The sequence below is a fragment of the Macrobrachium nipponense genome, chromosome 5 (assembly GCF_015104395.2).
Source record: "Macrobrachium nipponense isolate FS-2020 chromosome 5, ASM1510439v2, whole genome shotgun sequence".
In the NCBI taxonomy this organism is placed as follows: Eukaryota; Metazoa; Arthropoda; class Malacostraca; order Decapoda; family Palaemonidae; genus Macrobrachium; species Macrobrachium nipponense.
Window position 1 is genome coordinate 108,760,522 of NC_061107.1, and position 19,092 is coordinate 108,779,613.

Sequence of the window (19,092 nt, forward strand, 5' to 3'; positions counted from 1 at the left end):
CTAGGAATGAGTGAAGAGGGCTTGGGAGAAACCTGTTAGATGGAGATAGAGAATTAGATGTGAGGTAAAGTGAAGGAAGACATGGAGAGAAGAGGTTTGTTGAAGGATGATCCTCTAATGTAGGGATAATGGTGTGAAAGATGTCAATGTGACAACCTAACAAGGGCGACAGTCTCCATCCTCCACTAAGATATTCTGGATTTTTTAATTACGGATGAAGCAGATATAACCCTTTACTGACAAACAATTGAACTGAGAAACAGCCGATTGCTGAAGTAATTAACCATAACTATTAAATAATGGAGCAGGCAAAATTGATGTCTAGAACTGGCGAAATCACACTTATCGCTTACAAAATAAACTCTTGTCCACACTTTAAACCCAATTTAGTTAATTTACAAGAAAAGGTATCTCCAAATTACATCTCTTCTAGTAGTAAAGTAATGGCAACGAAGATACATATTGATAGTAGTCGATCAGCCAAGATTTTGAGAATGTAAACTATATCAAATGCAAATGGCGTACGATGACAATGTTTAAATTTTGTAATATACGTTTAACTTTTTCAAATGATCACTCTCCTGAAAATACTTAGGTTTATAAAGCTTTTAGGTTTTTAGAATTAGAGAGAGATAATACACCTGTAAAAAAATCAGAGTTTGCTCATCCTAACATTTAATTATGGTAATTAAATATCCACGGTAATTACTGTAATTACAGTTGTTTTGTTTACAGTATCAAAATTCGTATCACTAGTGATTCACTTGAATAACCTATGGTTTTTACCATTATGAAAAGATGCTCACAGTGTCGATAGTTGTGACGGTAGTTGACTATTGACTATCATAAAAAATCTCAGCAGGATTTAAGGTTGTCACCAGAATGCCTCTTTCATAATGATAATTTTCAATAATCTTCTCAAGTTCAACTGTGGTTCTTACTATTTTCCTCTTCTGCCTCTGCAATGGCTGTCTTGGGACCAATGATTGAATCAAAGTAGAGTATAAAGAACCTAAAAACTAAGGAAATACCTGTACAAGAGTGTGCTACTTGCTAAAAACAATAGCGCCAGAGCAAGAAGGCTTTAAATAAGCATGGGAACAATGCCAACTGGTAACAACTTACCAAACCACTTTTGTTTACCAAATTCACATGATTCATCGAGTCGGATTCCAGTTATTTGTTTGAGCTCTGATGCAAAATTTACTCAAAATTCAAAGTTGAAATTCCATTATTTTGAGTTCAAGTACGGTCGAGGACCAGGGCTCTACTGTAGTATATTTATACATACCTATTTCATTGATTTACTCATACTTATAACTTATATAGTATATAAATATATACAAATATTTTATGAGTAGCGGACTCCTCCTTATTAGTGGGAGATGTTCTATTCAAATGCTCTGCCAGGATGATAAAATTAATATAAACTCATCAATTTAATTATTAGGCTTATTGTACAATATTCAACTTGCAACTAAATATTTTACACTTAAGTAAACATACAGCTCAACTGTTAACACAAGCCTTCAATATTCAGCATAATAATTTTTTTTATTAAGCTAAGAAATTGTTTCGTATTTCAAAATAGGAAACTGGAGGAAGTACATTTATTGGAGTGCAACTCTCTTATTAGACCAATTAACTTCTTTAGAACTGCAACTTCTATGAATACAAAGCTGGCTTAATTTACAAACTTACAGTGCAAGTTTACACTCAAGTGTGCAAATATTCCTTTTTGTAACCCAAAAAAAAAAAAAAATGTTTTGATTGATAAAATAAGAAAGCTCTTAAAGTATAATCTAATGAATAAGTAACGCAACAACATTAACTTACACTTACAAGATTCCTAGAAGTTAATAGGAGTTTAATGTCATGAAAAACATTTCAAGTTCAGCCACAAGGGTAAAATTTACTACAACTCATCCCAATATTATTATTGATATACGTACAACAATGAACATGTTCTTACAAAATATTAAGTTACAAAATTAGCCCAAATAATAAATTCTTTATTTTTCAGCATGATGACCAATAATTTTTTTTTTATTTCTTAAACGAAAAAAAAATCTTAAACCTCCCTTAGTACAGTAAGAGGCTTTTCTTGAATGGCAACACGAGTATAATAAAGAATTACAACCAATTTAATCATCATATTTTTCTGTGAAATGTTAGTGCCATTAACCAAATTACTGTTAGTTCACAATATATCTGACATGACCATGCTCCCATTAACTTCCCAAATACATAATCCACGGTAACCAAGAAAAGATGCTCCATTATAGCAAAACTTCAGTACATTTAGTTATTTCCATCTAACATATAAGATGGTTGGAAATGAAAGGGGGCTACATTAACAGCAATTCACCAGGATCTTACTTACAATATTCATCTTGACACTTCAATTCTATATTTTCCTTTCATTATTAAATAAAAAAAAAAATTATATATAATCATAGTTATACAGAAAACCCAATTTTCCCAGATGAACCTAAAATTCAAAAGTAACTTATATCTGAATACAAACCATGACAAAGAAACACTGGTCCTTTCTTATAAACTGGCAATGGACAAAATTTCCAACTCACAAATACCTGAAATGTAAATTGCACATTAACCCTTGTGATGCAATGAAATCTTTCAAAAATAGATATGAATCAATATCTGCAAATCTAGCCTAGTTCTGTTACTGAAAATTAATGTTAATGGTCAATAAATCTGCAAGCTTTCAAACAAACAAAAGGATTGCTAAGTGAGATGAAAGTTAAAACTTCAAACTTTCAAATACTCATCTACAAAATTTCAGCAAAAGGTTTTACTTGCCCTGAAAACACTAAAAAAAGGCTTTCAAATTAAATTCTAAATTAAAAACTTTAGAGGTAAAGTATTCACATTTTACACTAAAAATCTATTTTCCTTTACATGGAAGGCTGAACTAATAAAATTGTATGTACATGAAGCTATAAAGAAAACTTTCAAAGCATGATAAACTTCCTACACCTGTACGACTGGCTTAATAGCAGCGCACACACATTGCCCTTCAACATCATTCAATTTACTACCAAATACTTGTATGAATCAACTGACCCCATTTTTTTTAACCACCATTAATATTAATTAAAAGTTCTAGTTACAGATTCCCCCAGCTCGCTTGTACTTATAAATTGTCTTATGAACACTTCCTAATTCTTTCATAGGTTAAAAATTTCATTTCACAATCCCCAATTAATGCATACATCTGCAATCACCTTTGCTATTCCAGTGTCCATCATCTCTCTAATAACAAATATTGTCCCTTCTGACATTATCCCATCATTCCACCCATAAAGATGACAACAAATAAGACATAATAAATCCTTGCCACTGACCCACTTATACACCTACCCAGTTACATTCCTACTGCACAATTGAAGATATACTTTGCTTCCAATGTTTAAAAAAACAATTAATACATTCTTGACATCTTTCAAAATACTTATGATTCTATCACACTTTTCCTAAGTCCATGCATACCACATACAGCGGACCCTCCGTATTCATGGGGGATGTGTCCCAGAACGTGCTCCTCCTAAAAATGCCTATAACTGCCTATCTTTAAAGTTCAAATACCAAATGTATACTTAAAAGTATCATCCGACATCAAACATACATTATCATCATTCTATTACTTTATAAATCTTTGATCAGTCATCTTAAACATTTTACCATTAAACAGAGAGAGAGAGAGAGAGAGAGAGAGAGAGAGAGAGAGAGAGAGAGAGAGAGAGAGAGAGAGAGAGAGAGAGAGAGAGAGAGAGAGAGGGGCATTACCTTTGCATAGTATTTAGCAAACTTTTAAATGAAATTAAAGTTACTGTAATTTCATTAAAAGTTAGCCCAATACATTACTCTAAAAAAGAAACAAATGTTTGGTAAAGTTATAGGAGTGCAAAGATTACAATGTGGAGAGAGAGAGAGAGAGAGACCTTACAGACCTTACATCTTGTTCGGGTTGCCCCAGGTCCCTCAGTGTGAGGCACCTCTAATGTCTACCAGAGAGTTGCTAGTACATCTTCCGGTATATTTTGCATCTTCCAATCTTGGATGGTCTGGGATGCAGTTTAGATATTTGTCGAGCTTATTCTTAAACACATCTACGCTCACTCCTGATATATTCCTCAGATGAGCTGGCAACGCATTGAATAGACGCTGCATTATCGATGCTGGTGCGTAGTGGATTAATGTCCTGTGTGCTTTCCTTATTTTTCTTGGTATAGTTTTGGGCACTATTAATCTACCTCTGCTTGCTCTTTCTGACATTTTTAGTTCCATGATATTTTCTGCTATTCCTTCTATCGTTTTCCATGCCTGAATTATCATGTAGCGTTCTCTTCTCCTTTCTAGACTATATAATTTTAAGAATTGTAGTCTTTCCCAATAGTCTAGGTCCTTAACTTCTTCTATTCTAGCTGTAAAGGACCTTTGTACACTCTCTATTTGTGCAATATCCTTTTGATAGTGTGGGTACCATATCATATTGCAATATTCAAGTGGGACTACGAACATATGTTTTATAAATCAGCATAATCATGTGTTTCAGCTTTTTCTTGTTTTGAAGTGCCGTAACAACATCCCATTTTTTGCTTTACATTTTGCCAACAGAGTTGCTATTTGATCATTGCATAACATGTTCCTATTCATCATCACACCAAGGTCTTTAACTGCTTCCTTATTTGTGATGGTCTCATTATTAGGTCCCTTATATGCATATAGTTTTTCTTTCTCTGTCTCCATAATTTATTGATTCAAATTTATCAGAGTTAAATACCATCCTATTTACCTCTGCCCAATCATATACTTTGTTAAGGTCTCTTTGTAGAGCGTTCCTATCTTCATCACAAGTAATTTCTCTACTTATTCTTGTGTCATCTGCAAAACTACTCACTACCGAATCCTTCACATTATTGTCTATGTCTTCAATCATAATAACAAACAGTATTGCAGCTAACACCGTACCTTGCGGCACACCGGATATTACCTTGACTCATCCGATTTCTCGTCGTTTGCAATAACTATCTGTTTTCTGTTGTGTAAAAATTCTTTTAACCATCTTCCCTACTTTATCCACGATATTGTGTTTTCTAATTTTCTTCGCTAATATATTATGGTCTACTTTATCAAAAGCTTTTGCAAAGTCTAAATAAACCACATCTGTTTCATTTCCGCTTTTCATATTTTTGAATATGTTCTCACGGTGGACTAACAGTTGGGTTTGTGTACTTTTTCCGGGTACGAAACCATGTTGTCCTTTATTAAACAAATTATTTTTTATTAAATGTTTCATAATATTTTTCTTCATTACCCTTTCATACACTTCATAATATGTGATGTTAGACTCACAGGCCTATAATTACTTGCCTCTAGTCTTGATCCACTTTTGAAAGTAGGGGTAATATATGCTAATTTGTGCTCATCATAAATCTTGCCTGTATCTACACTTTGTCTTAATAATATTGCAAGTGGCTTTGCGATAGAATGAACTACTTTCTTTAACAAAATAGCAGGAATTCCATCAGGCCCTGCAGCAGCTCCATTTTTAATTTCATTAATAGCCTGCACAATATCAGCTTCAATTAATATCTATGTCAGCTAAATATTCACTATTTTCATCCCTTACTTCTATATCATCATCTTCATTATCTATTCTAGGGGTGAATTCTCTCTTATATCGTTCTGCCAGTATGTTGCAAATTTCCTTTTTTTCATTCGTTAATCTCCCTTCAATTCTCAGAGGGCCTATTTCTATTCTTCTTTTATTCATCTTCTTCGCATATGAGTATAATAGCTTGGGGTTTTGCTTGATATTTAATAGGGTTTTTTCTTCCAAGTCCCGTTTTTCATTTTCTTTTGATTGTATAATCTTTTGTTCTGCATTTTCTATCTTACTTTTAGTTCTATAACTTTCCATGCATTTTTTTCTTTTGCAAGACCTTTTTTCCACTTTCTGATTTTCTGGAACAAGATCCTTCTGTCTCTTGGTATGCATGAATGATGTTTACTTTTCTTCTTCGGTATATATTTTTCCACTATTTTCTCCAATATTTTATATAATATCTCCGTATTTACCCTTATGTCATCACTTACGAAAATGTTATCCCAATCTTTGTTTAATTCTTCATTAATTTCTGACCATTTTATATTTTTTTTTTACTGTAGAAGTTGTATTTTCCATATCCTTCCCACTTTTTCATTTCTTGCTTATCTCTATTTTCACTTGCTTTGGAATGAACTGTTAATTCTATGACATTATGGTCTGAAATATTCGCATTATAAACTATTATTTCTTTAACATAATTCATCTCGTTCACAAATACTAGGTCTAAAGTATTTTCCTTTCTTGTTGGCAGGTGATTTATTTGTTGAATGTTGTATTCTAGTAGCATATCTAATAGCTTTTCAAATTGCCTCTTATCTTCTGCACTACTATTACTCTCTTTTTTATATGTATAAGTACAACCACAATCTCCTATTCGTTCTTTCCATTCTACGAAAGGAAAGTTGAAGTCACCAGATAGGAGATTAGTCCAGTCCTTGTGATTTCTACATATATCATCCAATTTTTCAATTATTAAGTCAAACTCTTTAGTATTAGGAGGTCTATATATTACTATGTTCATCAATTTTTCAGATTCAAATTCTACCGCTATTAGTTCACATTCTGAGTTACTATATTTCTCATATATTTTTCCTTGTTTTTTGTCTTTCCCATATATTGCGGTTCCCCCTTGATTCCTATTTTTTCTATCTGATCTATAAGTTTGGAACCCTTTTATTTGATCATCATTCCCAGTCTCTTGGGAATACCAGGTTTCACTTATATTCATTATATCTATTTTCTTTTATTTTCATTTTGGGTTAGTTCTTTTAAGTACTCTATTTTTCTTTTGAGTTACTCGTAACTAAACCCTGCGCATTCATCACTATGATGGTTTGCGTGTTTTCTCCTTCATTTAATACTGGTAGTAATAAGGATTTTCCCATGTCTTTCCTGTTCTGGTATGTTGTTCTTTTTTTCATTTCCAGAAATTCTGACATTAAAAAATCCAACTTTTCCATAATATTTGATCTTCCTTCATCATAATTATTCATTTTGTGTCTGAATCTGCAATTTTCTCCGTTTCTGCAATATCCTCTTGCATAATAAATACAGTTATTATCTCTTGAGTAGAATTTCGGAGCTGATGCTTTGAAATTTTTTGCTGACACCTCTGCATATCTCATTGGTGGTTTGCTTTTCTCTTTTACCTGATATTCTTGATTTCTCTCTTTATTTGTTTCTTTCTTATTTTGGATTTTATTACTTGGTTGGTTTTTTATTTGATTATGATTCATGGCTACAGGGTGCATATATTTGCATTTTTTGTCGAACTTACATCCTTTTCCTTCTTTTAGGTTTTTACATATTTTTGGATGCAGATCTCTGCAATCATCCCCATATCCATCTAAGTATGTCACCATTTACCATATATTTCATAGTTTTGACATATCTTAGGATGTTTGTAGTAACATCTTTCTCCAAATCTGCAATTCCCTCTTTTCAAAAGGTTGCAGATTTTGTCTTTCTTGTCTATTTTTTCCTCTTTCCCGTCATTGTATAGATCTGGGTAGAGCCTCTTCGGGATTTGCTTTTCTGTTGTCATATCGTAATTTATTTCTTCGTAGGTATGCTGCTTTATTGCCTCATATGTAGTATCAATGAGTATCTCTGCATCCATACTTTTATCTTGTTCTTTGTTTTCCTTATTTTTTTCTGTCATTTCATTTTTGTTTACTTCTCTTCCGTTTTCCTCTTCTTCTTTTTCTTCTTCTTCTTCCTCTTCTCTTCTACTTCATTCTCAACTATTTGTACATTCAATCTTGATTTAATAACATTGTCTATCCATGATAGACATGTTGAACAAAAAATTCTTGTATCTTTTCTCAAATCTTGTATTACCTCAGCACACTGTGGATGGGTCGGAATGTTGCATGCAGCACATTTTCTGATTAGGTTTTGTGGATTGACTATGCTATACCAAACCTTACACAGTTTGCATGCTTTTGGCATTCTTTTTCCTAATGCATCAATTAGGATATTCACAAGATTCACAAGAGAGAGAGAGAGAGAGAGAGAGAGAGAGAGAGAGAGAGAGAGAGAGAGAGAGAGAGAATTATGCAAAAATCATAATCTGGCAACACACACTCCTGTCACGTTACTACTTGATACCTCTGGACTTCGAGCTACTGGTCAAGTTAAAAAGGAAGACGAGGAAAAGAATTCTTTATAGGCATTTTTTTAATGAGTTATTATTAGAAAATTTTAATGAAGAATTATGTACCATAAAAATTCTCTCATCTCAGTAAGAGAGAGATGGAGAAGAGTTATTCTTACTTAGAAGTGAAAAGGAAAGTTTATTTCTTTAAAATATCACACATGAATTTTGTAATTAGTTACATAATTATTATTGAAAAAACTAAAAAAACCATAGCACATACTACATGTACCATAAAAATTCTTGAGAGAGAGAGAGAGAGAGAGAGAGAGAGAGAGAGAGAGAGAGAGAGAGAGAGAGAGAGAGAGAGAGAGAGAGAGAGAGAGAGAGAGAGAGAGAGAGGTTATAAATTCCATAAAAAAATTTAACAAAAACTTTTGCAAGGTTCCAATGAAATGTTTGTGCAACTCTAATTAAGATTGAAGTAATACTGCAAGTAACTTACAAAGTATTAGTATAGTGGCCCCTGCTTTTAAGTATTTCATATTTCAGCGGTCCACTTTCTCAGACTTTCTATTCACCATATCTCTTAAATTACTATTTTTTTTTTTTAGTGCAACACTGTATTCACTAATTACTGCATTTTTTCATATTGTGTATGTGATAAAACACTGATTTTTATGATATAATGAATGACCGCATACTTATACTATAGTTACGCATGTAGTGGGCCCCTTACTGAGCATGTCTGATATTCTCTCTCTCAAAAAGGTTAATGGAAGATGTATTAAGACATGATATTGCTGTAGAGATTTCTTATGATAGAGCATATTGTACAATATTCAACATATGTTCGTGCTAATTCTAATTGTATTTTCCAGTAAAAGCAGACTGGAAAATAAAATGAAAATAATCAGCAAAAATTCTAAAATATTGTACAACATGCTCTACCTTAAAAATCTTTACAGTATTAGCATTTCAAATAATCTTACATTACCTTTACAGAAAGAGATAATCATACACCAGTGTTCAATAACCTTTTATAAATTTTAACAGTAGTAGTGTAATTACGGTATTAACAACATTAAGGCTAAAATTAATTCGAATTTCATTATTATTTTGATAGTATACATATATAACTTATCTGAACAATGTAGTCATACAAACGATAATTGTCACAGATATCCTATTGTTGTTTGCTGTTGGCGACGGAGCGTAAACGAAATACGTAAAACCACTTTTTACCTTATATATTATTGTCATATTTTCATAATAAAAAGGCTATTCGTGGAGTAATTCCATATCAGTGAAATCAACTTTTATCTATGCGAGGCCAGCCAGCTGACAAATATATGTACATGAAAATCAAATTATGGTAGCATTCACAGCAAGATTTCACAGCAAGATTATCTTTCAAAATTTTAATAGTACTGGTCATGGTAGTAATAATGTTTGGAATACATGTAACATTAATTTTCAACACAAAATATAGTCTTTATTTTGGTAGTAAATAATAGTTTAGAATGATCATATGTACAGTGGCATTGTTGGGGTTTGTGGCAGCAATGAAACAAAATAAAAGTTTTCCCTTTAGGCTACGCCTTTAGGATAAACATGACATAGAATCGGCTTTGCCACTTAAGTTTATTTTGATATTTTTAATGATACGATAACTATCATCTGTACTACTAACTATGTACAATTGCGTAGTTGTACGATGTGCGGATCTGTCGAGTCCAGTGTTACCAATTTTGCATTTTTAATGCTAGCTTTCATTTTCTTGAGGTAATTAGCAAGAAAATTCTCAATCTAGCATCTGGCACGAAAACTTGCATTTGTTTTCAAATACATCTAGCATACGCATTTTGACATTAAATCTTTGTAATGTTAAGTTGAATATTTCTTTTTATTCTACTATGTTTGATATATCATGTAAGAAAAAAGAACAAAATCTTGCAAAACCACTTTCAAGAATTGAACAGAATAGGTTTCAAAATGATTAGGAATTAAGTAACATTATGTAAAAGTACACTGTGTATGATATAAACACATTTGAATAGAAAAAGAGAGCAATCGATTGAAATTGGCTGGGTGGGATTATTGTGTATGATGTGAATTTTTTAGCACTTTATGGAGCGAAATCTAGCAAGAAATTGCCATTCCCATTTGGCAACACAGGTGTCAAGGTAGCTGCTTTATAGCAAAGGAAGATGAAGGAAAGGAAAATGCATCTTCGAGAAATTCTGCAACAAGGAGGCAGTCGCGTCCGTGTTGGAGGCGCCTGTTCTGGAATCGTTGGGCGTGTTGTGGAGTGCAACACGCGCCAAAGTGTCAGGAGGAATGCAGCGAAATATGATGCAATAATCCGTTGAGAGTCTTCTAAGAAGTTCTAGTAATCTCGGGAGCCTGTGATGTTCGCCGTAGGCTCTGCCCCCAGAGTGCCCTATAAATACAACGGTCAAAGTAGAAGAAAGCAGAGATTGAGAGAGAGAGAGATCACCAGTTAGTCACAGAGAGATATCCTCCGTAAGAGCCACAGATCAGATCAGTGAGAGATCAGCAGCAGCAGAGATCATCCGAGAGAGACAAGAGGAAAAGGGACCGACGAAGAATCAGAAGAAAAGTTGCACGAGAGTTGGTTGGATACTGGTCTAGTCATCTTCAGGGGTGGACGACCAAGTTATCCCGACGTTGAGCAGACTTCAAAGAAGAATATGTCCTGCTAGAGATTTTGAGGAGTTCCTGACTTTCAAGTATCGAGAGCAGACTTTATTTTCTGCAATACGGAGTCAAGAGGACGTCCGTTCTCCTTTTGTGAAGTCATCGCTTCAAGTCGCTAAACTAAGCAGCAAGTATTTGAATTACCCCACTGTTCCCCCATTCATGCAGTGTAAGATTATATTTTTTTTTATGTAAATAGGAGATACCATTCTGCATTTACCTTTGTTAGTAAGCTTGTAAATAAACCTTTGTTGTGTTAGTGTTTCTTTCTATATTTGTATCCCCAGTTTCAACTGTTGGTGTTGAAAGTTTTTTTTTTTTTTTAATTTATTTCATATCGAACCTGAAGCGGTTGGTTGGTTGGTTTTATAAAGTTTAGGTGTAACACCAAGCACTGGGGCAGCAAAGGCCATTCAGCGCGAACCTGAAGCGGACCTCTCTCAGAGGCTGTAACATTGTGGCAACCTTGCTTAGGCAGGCTGGCTATCAACACTTTAACAGATTGAAACAGGGAAAATATAGAAAGAACCAGTATGAGTGAGATGGTGAAAGAGTTTGAGTCAGGCAAGCTTCTGGGTCTAGAGGGGAATGATCTCCGTGAATATGTTGAGAAGAAAGAAAGAGAAAAGTATGAGAGAGATGAAAGAGCAGCTGAGAGGGAAGTGCAGCAAGCGAGAGAAGCAATGAAAATGCAGCAAGCGAGAGAAATGTTGGTAATGCAGCAGGAAGAAAGAAAAAAGGTATGTATGTATGAGCAGGAAGAGAGAGAGAGAAAGAACGTATGCATGAGTTGGAAATTGCTCGGTTAAGGGAAAGTACTCGTAACAGTCGGTTAGGCGAGAACGAAAACAAAACTGATACGTTAGATATGAGTACAGTGCTGAAATTAGTACCAAAGTTTGATGAGGATGATGTTACGACATATTTCATGTGTTTTGAGAAGTTAATGGAACGAGTAGGTTCTCCTAAAGAAACTAGGACTTTATATTTACAGTCAGTCTTGAGTGTATCATTGCGCGTATAGGTTAGTACTGGAGGCGTACCATAAGAAATTTAGAAGTTTGAGAAAGGATGAAAATATTACGTTTGTAGAATACGGTAAGAAGTTAGAAAGGCTGTTTTTTGACTGGTTAACTTCTGCTAAGGTTGAGGATTTTGATGGTTGGAAGAACCTAGTGTTGTTAGAAAACTTCAAAGATAACGTATCCCCTGAGATTATATAGAGGATAGGCGAGAATTATCTTTTGCAGGAGCAACTAGGTTAGCTGACGAGTATAGTCTAACTCATAATTTGAGTGTTGGTAAGAAACGAAATGATCCTTCGTCTGGTAGAGTACAAAGCAGTAAAGGTTTCAGTCCTAGTAATAGCAATGCGAGTAAAAGTGACTATTTCTGTTATACATGCGGAAAACCTGGTCATACGTCTAAGGTTTGTAAGAGTAAAATGGCATCTAGTGGCTCAGAATTAACTTTTTTCCGGTGTAATGGGAAAGGGCATTTAGCGAGAAATTGTGCAGTAGAAAGGAAGGACGGTAAGAAACCAGTATCGCTAGTTAACCTTTCGTCAAGTAGGAATAATGTGATGAGAGAAACTCTGAAAATTTTTGGTGAATTTCTGTCAGAGGGCGTAGTTTCCTCTCTTGGAGGAGTATTTTCAAGGGAAGTAGTCTTGCTTCAAGACACAGGAGCTGCTGTCTCACTGATTAGAAGTGTGCGCGCGCCAAACAAGGCAGAAATCAATATGGAAGAGAGTCATGTTAGGTGGATTTCCTAACACTTGTGTTCTTTGTCCTTTGTTGAAGTTGAATTTAGAAAGTCAGGTAGTGTCAGAAGTAAAACTTGCAGTTGTGGACAGTTTGCCCGTCGAAGGCGATAACATTATTGTCGGTAATAACTTAGCTTTATCCAAGAATGTGAATCCTGCTGTGAGGAATATTCCAGTGCCTGAAATGGTAGTAACTAGGTCAGGTTTAGATACAGACGTAGACTACGGTCATAATTTGTTTGTGGATTTGAATGAGAGAGAGTTCGTGGATTCAAACGAGAGTGAGTTCGTGGATTTGAACGAGTGAGTGAGTTCGTGGATTCGAACGTGAGTGAGTTCGTGGATTCGAACGTGAGTGAGTTCGTGGATTCAAACGTGAGTGAGTTCGTGGATTTGAACGTGAGTGAGTTCGTGGATTCAAATGAGTGTGATAGAGGTAGCGAGGTTGATCTTGGCATGAGTGTGGCTGAGAGACCGGACTCTTTCGATGTTGACAGTGATAGCCAAGGGGAAGGCGTAGCTGTCGAGAGTAACGTAGTAAATGTACCTGTATCTAGTACTAGTTACAGTGACAAATTAGGCTCTTAACGTTTTGGATAAGGATGAGCTAGTCAAGTTGCAGAGAGAGGAGGAGACACTAACCCAAATTTTTGAGTGTGAACTGGATGATGATCTCGATGTGTGTAAGGAAACTTTTTGTGTCAAGGACGAAGTTTTGTGTCATGTTCGTAGTAAGTCAGGTAGTGAAGGGGGAATCACAGGAAAATTAGTAGTTCCTAGGAAGCTTCGTGAACTAGTTTTGAAGTTAGCACACAATGAGCAAGGACATTTGGGAGTAAATAAAACTTTCAGGTCTATTAGTAGGGCGTACTTTTGGCCTAAAATGAGAGGTGACGGTGACGTGAAGAGGTATGTTTTAAGCTGTCATGAATACCAAATTGCCGGGAAACCGATTCAAGTAATTCCCAGAGTTCAGTTGTGTAATATTCCTTCAGTAGGCGAATCTTTTGAGAATGTATTTATCAATATGGTCAAACCTTTGCCTAGAAGTAAGGGTAGAGATGATTGCATAACTAATCTTGAGTATTATAAAAACAATTTAAGAGATGGTTGGCAACTAGCGGAGGAGAACGGAAGCCCGAACGGAAGTCGAGGGGAACTGAAAGAAAACATGATCTTAGAGCAAAAGAGAGAAGTTTGTGTGTAAGAGATAAAGTTTTAGTAGTACGTAGTCCGTAAAGAAGGTTCCGCTTTACCTTATAAGTTTGAATGTCTTTTTTAATTTTAGAGAAGAGGGGAAATATACATTATAGAATTAATGTGAGTAAGAGTAGAGCAAAGGCAATGAATGTAAATTTGCTTCAGAATTATAAAAGAACGCCCTGTACCTTGGCCGCTGACCGTGCCCTTGGTAATTGTGTCCCAGAAAGAGAAATTAGTTTTGATAAAGATGCAAGAGGTGTCTTAGTCTTTCAAAGTTTAGAGCAGAGTTCAGAAAACGGAAAAAGTAAGATAGAAGGATAATGTTATAGCAAATAACATCTAGAGTTTTCAGAATGAGTAGCCTAGTGACCGTTTTCTGTTTTGGCACGAGTGGTTGAGTGAATGAAGAAGTATTAAAGCTTTATGCAGAATTGTTCCCCTGCTGTTTAATTCTTGCTTCTCTTTAGAAAAAAATAAAATCAGTTGATTTCATTTTTCTCTATTTTTGGGGGGACGTGTCAAGGTAATTTCTCCATAGCAAAGGAAGATAAAGGAAAGGAAAATGCATCTTTGAGAAATTCTGCAACAAGGAGGCATTCGCGTCCGTGTTGGAGGCACCTGTTCTTGAATAGTCGGGCGTGTTGTGGAGTGCAACACGCGCCAAAGTGTCGGGAGGAATGCAGTGAAATATGATGCAACATTCCGTCGAGAGTCTTCTAAGAAGTTCTGGTAATCTCGGGAGCCTGTGATGTTCGCCGTAGGCTCCGCCCCCAAAGTGCCGTATAAATACGACGGTCGAAGTAGAAGAAAGCAGAGATCGGGAGAGAGAGATCACCAGTTAAGTCACAGAGAGAGATTCTCCGTAAGAGCCACAGATCAGATTATCAGTGAGAGATCAGCAGCAGCAGAGATCATCCGAGAGAGACAAGAGGAAAAGGGACCGACGAAGAATCAGAAGAAAAGTTGCTCGAGAGTTGGTTAGATACTGGTCTAGTCATCTTCAGGGGTGGACGACCAAGTTATCCAGACGTTGAGCGGACTTCAAAGAAGAATATGTCCTGCTAGAGGTTTTGGGGAGTTCCTGACTTTCAAGTATTGAGAGTAGACTTTACTTTCTGCAATACGGAGTCAAGAGGACGTCTGAAATCGCTGTTCTCCTTTTGTGAAGTCATCACTTCGAGTCGCTAAACTAAGCAGCAAGTATTTGAATTACCTTACTGTTCCCCCATTCATGCAGTGTTATTCTGTTGTTGAAATATTTTTTATTTATTTATTTCATATCGAACCTGAAGCGGACCTCTCTCAAGAGGCCGTAACAACTAGGCTACTCATATTTTGTTTATGTTGGTGTTCTCCACGTTCTTTAAATTGTACCCATATAAAAGACTTAATTATGTGCCATCCAAAAGCTGCATTTGTATCATATTTATGTACAAAAATAAAAATACCCTATCCATAATATATTTCCATAATATATTTTCATACACATTTTAAACATAAAACCATGAACATTATAAAATCGAAACCGATTGCTAAATGTGCACTTTTTTTAACTATATTTTCAGAAGAGTAACAGGCAGAAGCTCATGAGAACTAACATGAAAAAAAAAATCCTCTTTTATAAATTGGAGAGCAGTTTCTAAAGCTGTGTTTGTATCATATTCATGTGCAGATATATAAATACCCTATACTTAGTACATTTTCATGCACATTTTACTTATTTAACTATATTTTCGACATAGAACAGCGTCAGAGGCATATAGTTTACCCTAATACCTATGTAATAACTCTCAATAAAATTTTTTTATAATCATTTGCATAACCTTTATGGTCTGAACAGTATTTCCACAAATGTAATGTACAGTGGAACCTCGACATACGAAGGTCCCAACTTACGAAAAATTCAAGTTATGAAAGCAAATATGTACAAAGATTTTTTTGCCTCTGCATACGAAAATAATTCAGGTTATGAAAGGTTCTTACTGTAAAGTCCCGAGATTCGCCCGGACCAGCGAGAACAATTTTAAAACTCTCGCACCGCCAACTGAGTAGACTCGCCACCATCCTCCCGCTCTCCCATTGGTTCCTGATGCTAGTCACCGCCGAAAGATCCTGCTCTCCTATTGGTCAGCATCTCTCCCATCGTGCCTCTACATAAAGGTGTTCTTCGGTCACTCCATAGCAGCATAGTTATCGTAAGCACAATGAATTCGTTCGTTCATATACGATTTAGTTTGTTAATGTAAATTCGTGTTAGTGATTTAGCTTTGTACTTTCTCGTGTTGCGTGAGAACTTAATTAGTACTACATAACTTAATTACATATAGTCATGGGTCCCAAGAAAGTTGCTGAAGTTTACGGAAAGAAGAGGATGCTTTCTATGGAGACAAAAATGATATTGTCATGATACAATAAAGTTTGTTCATACTTACCTGAGATATATATATATAGCTGTATTCTCTGACGACCGACAGAATTTCGAAACTCCCGGCAAACGCAGTGGTCGGCTAGGTGGTTAGTACCCATTCCCGCCGCTGGGAGGTGGATACCGGGAACCATTCCCATTTTCTATTCAGATTTTCTTTACCACTGTCCCCTGAGGGGAGGTGGGTGGGTACTTGATTATATATATCTGTCAGGTAAGTATGAACAAACTTTATTGTATCATGACAATATCATTTTGTTCATGACACTTACCTGCCAGATATATATAGCTGAATCCCACCATTGGAGGTGGGAAGGGACAGAATAGAAGGATTTTGGAAACATTTCACATGCAGATGATTGACATCTTGGTTCCCTACCTGTTAGCATAGCTGACTTCGTGATTACTGTCACCCAAGCATGCTTCTGCTTAAAACTAGAATTTCCAGCAAGGATAGCTGGATAGTTATAAGAATGGATTCGTGTCAACAGGAGCGTGACCACAATGTGACTAGACCATATTGACCATACTGAAGACAACTAAGCATAATAAATACCACCTAACCTAGCCCCACTAAAGTTAGTCCCATAACTTTCAGGCTAATTAAAGGGAAGACCGCCTCAAGCGGCCAACCCTACGACCATAAAAAACAAACCCATAATTAAAATCACACACATCCATTTTCTAAAGGATGGGGTTCGCATTGCTTCTCGTCCCCAATACTGTATCCGCGGAAATGTATGGTCCAAGCGAGAAGCAATTCTCATATGTCGCCTTCACATCTCTGAGGCAGTGTGAAGCGAACACAGAGTTGCTTCGCCAAAATGTGGCACCCAGGATGTCACTTAGTGCCATATTTTTCTGAAAAGCCACCGAAGTAGCTACCGCTCTAACTTCGTGAGCATTAACTTTTAGCAGATTAAGATCATCATCCGCGCATGACGAATGAGCTTCCCTGATGGTGTTTCTCAAGAAGAACGCCAGTGCGTTCTTAGACATAGGTAATTCCGGCCTCTTGACCCAACACCACAGGTTATCTGACAGGCCTCTACATTGTTTGGTCTTTTCCAGATAAAATTTGAGAGCTCTAACAGAACACAAAACTCTCTCAGGTTCTCGTCCGACAAACTCTGATAACCCCTTGATATCAAAGCTTTTAGGCCAGGGGTTGGATGGGTTTTCGTTCTTAGCTAAGAACGAGGGGCTCAGTGAACACACTGCATTATGTTCTCTGAAACCCACATGCTTACTCATAGCTTGGATGTTGCTAACCCTCTTAGCTGTTGCCAGAGCAGTTAGGAAAATACCTTTCCTAGTTACATCTTTCAAAGAGGCAGCATGCATAGGTTCAAAAGGGGCTGACATTAAAAACTTTAAAACAACATCCAAGTTCCATGAGGGAATCTTGTCTCGTGGAACTTTTGAGGTTTCAAAAGACCTCAATAGATTGTGAAGATCCTTATCATTTGATAAATCCAAGCCTCTGTGTCGAAAGACCGTTGACAGCATACTTTTGTAGCCTTTAATCGTTGACACTGAAAGTTTGTCTATATTTCTAAGATGTAGGAGGAAATCAGCAATCTGGCTCACAGAGGTCGTGGAGGAGGAAATATTTTCTCTTTTACACCAACTTCTGAAGACAGCCCACTTCGACTGGTAGACAGCTTGAGAAGATGTTCTTCTAGCGTTGGCAATAGCTCTTGCCACCGATCTTGAAAAACCTCTCGCTCTGGCCAACTTTTGGATAGTGAATGCAGTCAGACTCAGAGCGGAGAGGTTTCCGTGATACCTCTCGAAGTGGGGCTGTCCGAGTAGATCGATTTTTTCTGGAAGTGTCCTTGGGAAATCTACCAGAAATGACATGGCCTCTATGAACCAGTCGCTTGCAGGCTAAAAGGGGGCGATCAACGTCATTCTTGTTCCTTCCGACGCCGCAAACTTCCTTATTACCTCTCCCAGGAATTTGAATGGAGGAAAGGCGTAGAGATCCATCCCCTTCCAATTCCAAAGCATGGCATCTATTGCTATTGCTCCTGGATCTAGAACCGGAGAGCAGTAAATAGGAAGCCTCTTCGTTTTCGCTGTCGCGAAGAGGTCTACCAGTGGACGTCCCCAAAGTTTCCATAACTCTTTGCAAATCTCTGGATGGAGAGTCCATTCGTTTGGAAGCATTTGATGTTGACGGCTGAGGAGATCCGCACGAACGTTCTGCTGTCCTGAAACGAATCTCGTTAGAATCGTTACATTTCTTAGCTTCGCCCAAAGTAAGATTTCCCTCGTGATCCTGAACAGGGAACGAGATAGAGTTCCTCCCTGTTTTTTTATATACGCGAGCGCCGTGGTGTTGTCCGAGTTGACTTGTACAATTCGTCCCATAATCCTTGACTCGAAGCATTGAAGTGCTAAACGAATCGCCTCTAGCTCCTTGAGGTTTATGTGCCAGGACCTCTGTTCCCCTCTCCAGAGACCTGACACTTCTTCCTCCCCCAGTGTTGCTCCCCAGCCCGTCATGGACGCGTCTGAGAACAACACTAGGTCTGGGCCCAGAACTTTTGAGGGATATCCCTTCCGATAGCTTGACGGGATCGGACCACCACTTCAAGTGCTCTTTGATCGATTGAGGGATTCTCAAAATCTCGTCTAGATCTTTCTTGTTCTTCCAGTTGTCTGCTAGGAAAAACTGAAGCTGTCTGAGGTGCAGCCTTCCCAGAGAAACAAATTTCTCCAGCGAGGAAATGGTCCCCAGC

At 36.6% G+C, this 19,092-nt stretch overlaps 2 protein-coding genes across 2 annotated transcripts in view; one reads left to right on the forward strand and one right to left on the reverse strand.

Moving 5' to 3' along the window:
- The window catches only part of LOC135215315 (piwi-like protein Siwi), a 360,399-nt gene that overhangs the window by 131,624 nt on the left and 209,683 nt on the right, over positions 1 to 19,092 (forward strand). The window lies entirely within an intron of this gene.
- Positions 1,427 to 19,092, reverse strand: part of LOC135215579 (piwi-like protein Siwi) — a 327,956-nt gene continuing 310,290 nt past the window's right edge. Inside the window, exon 15 of the mRNA XM_064250442.1 lies at positions 1,427 to 2,594. Within this exon, the coding sequence (XP_064106512.1) occupies positions 2,585 to 2,594 (10 nt within the window). The 3' untranslated portion in view covers positions 1,427 to 2,584. The remainder of the gene's footprint in view (positions 2,595 to 19,092) is intronic.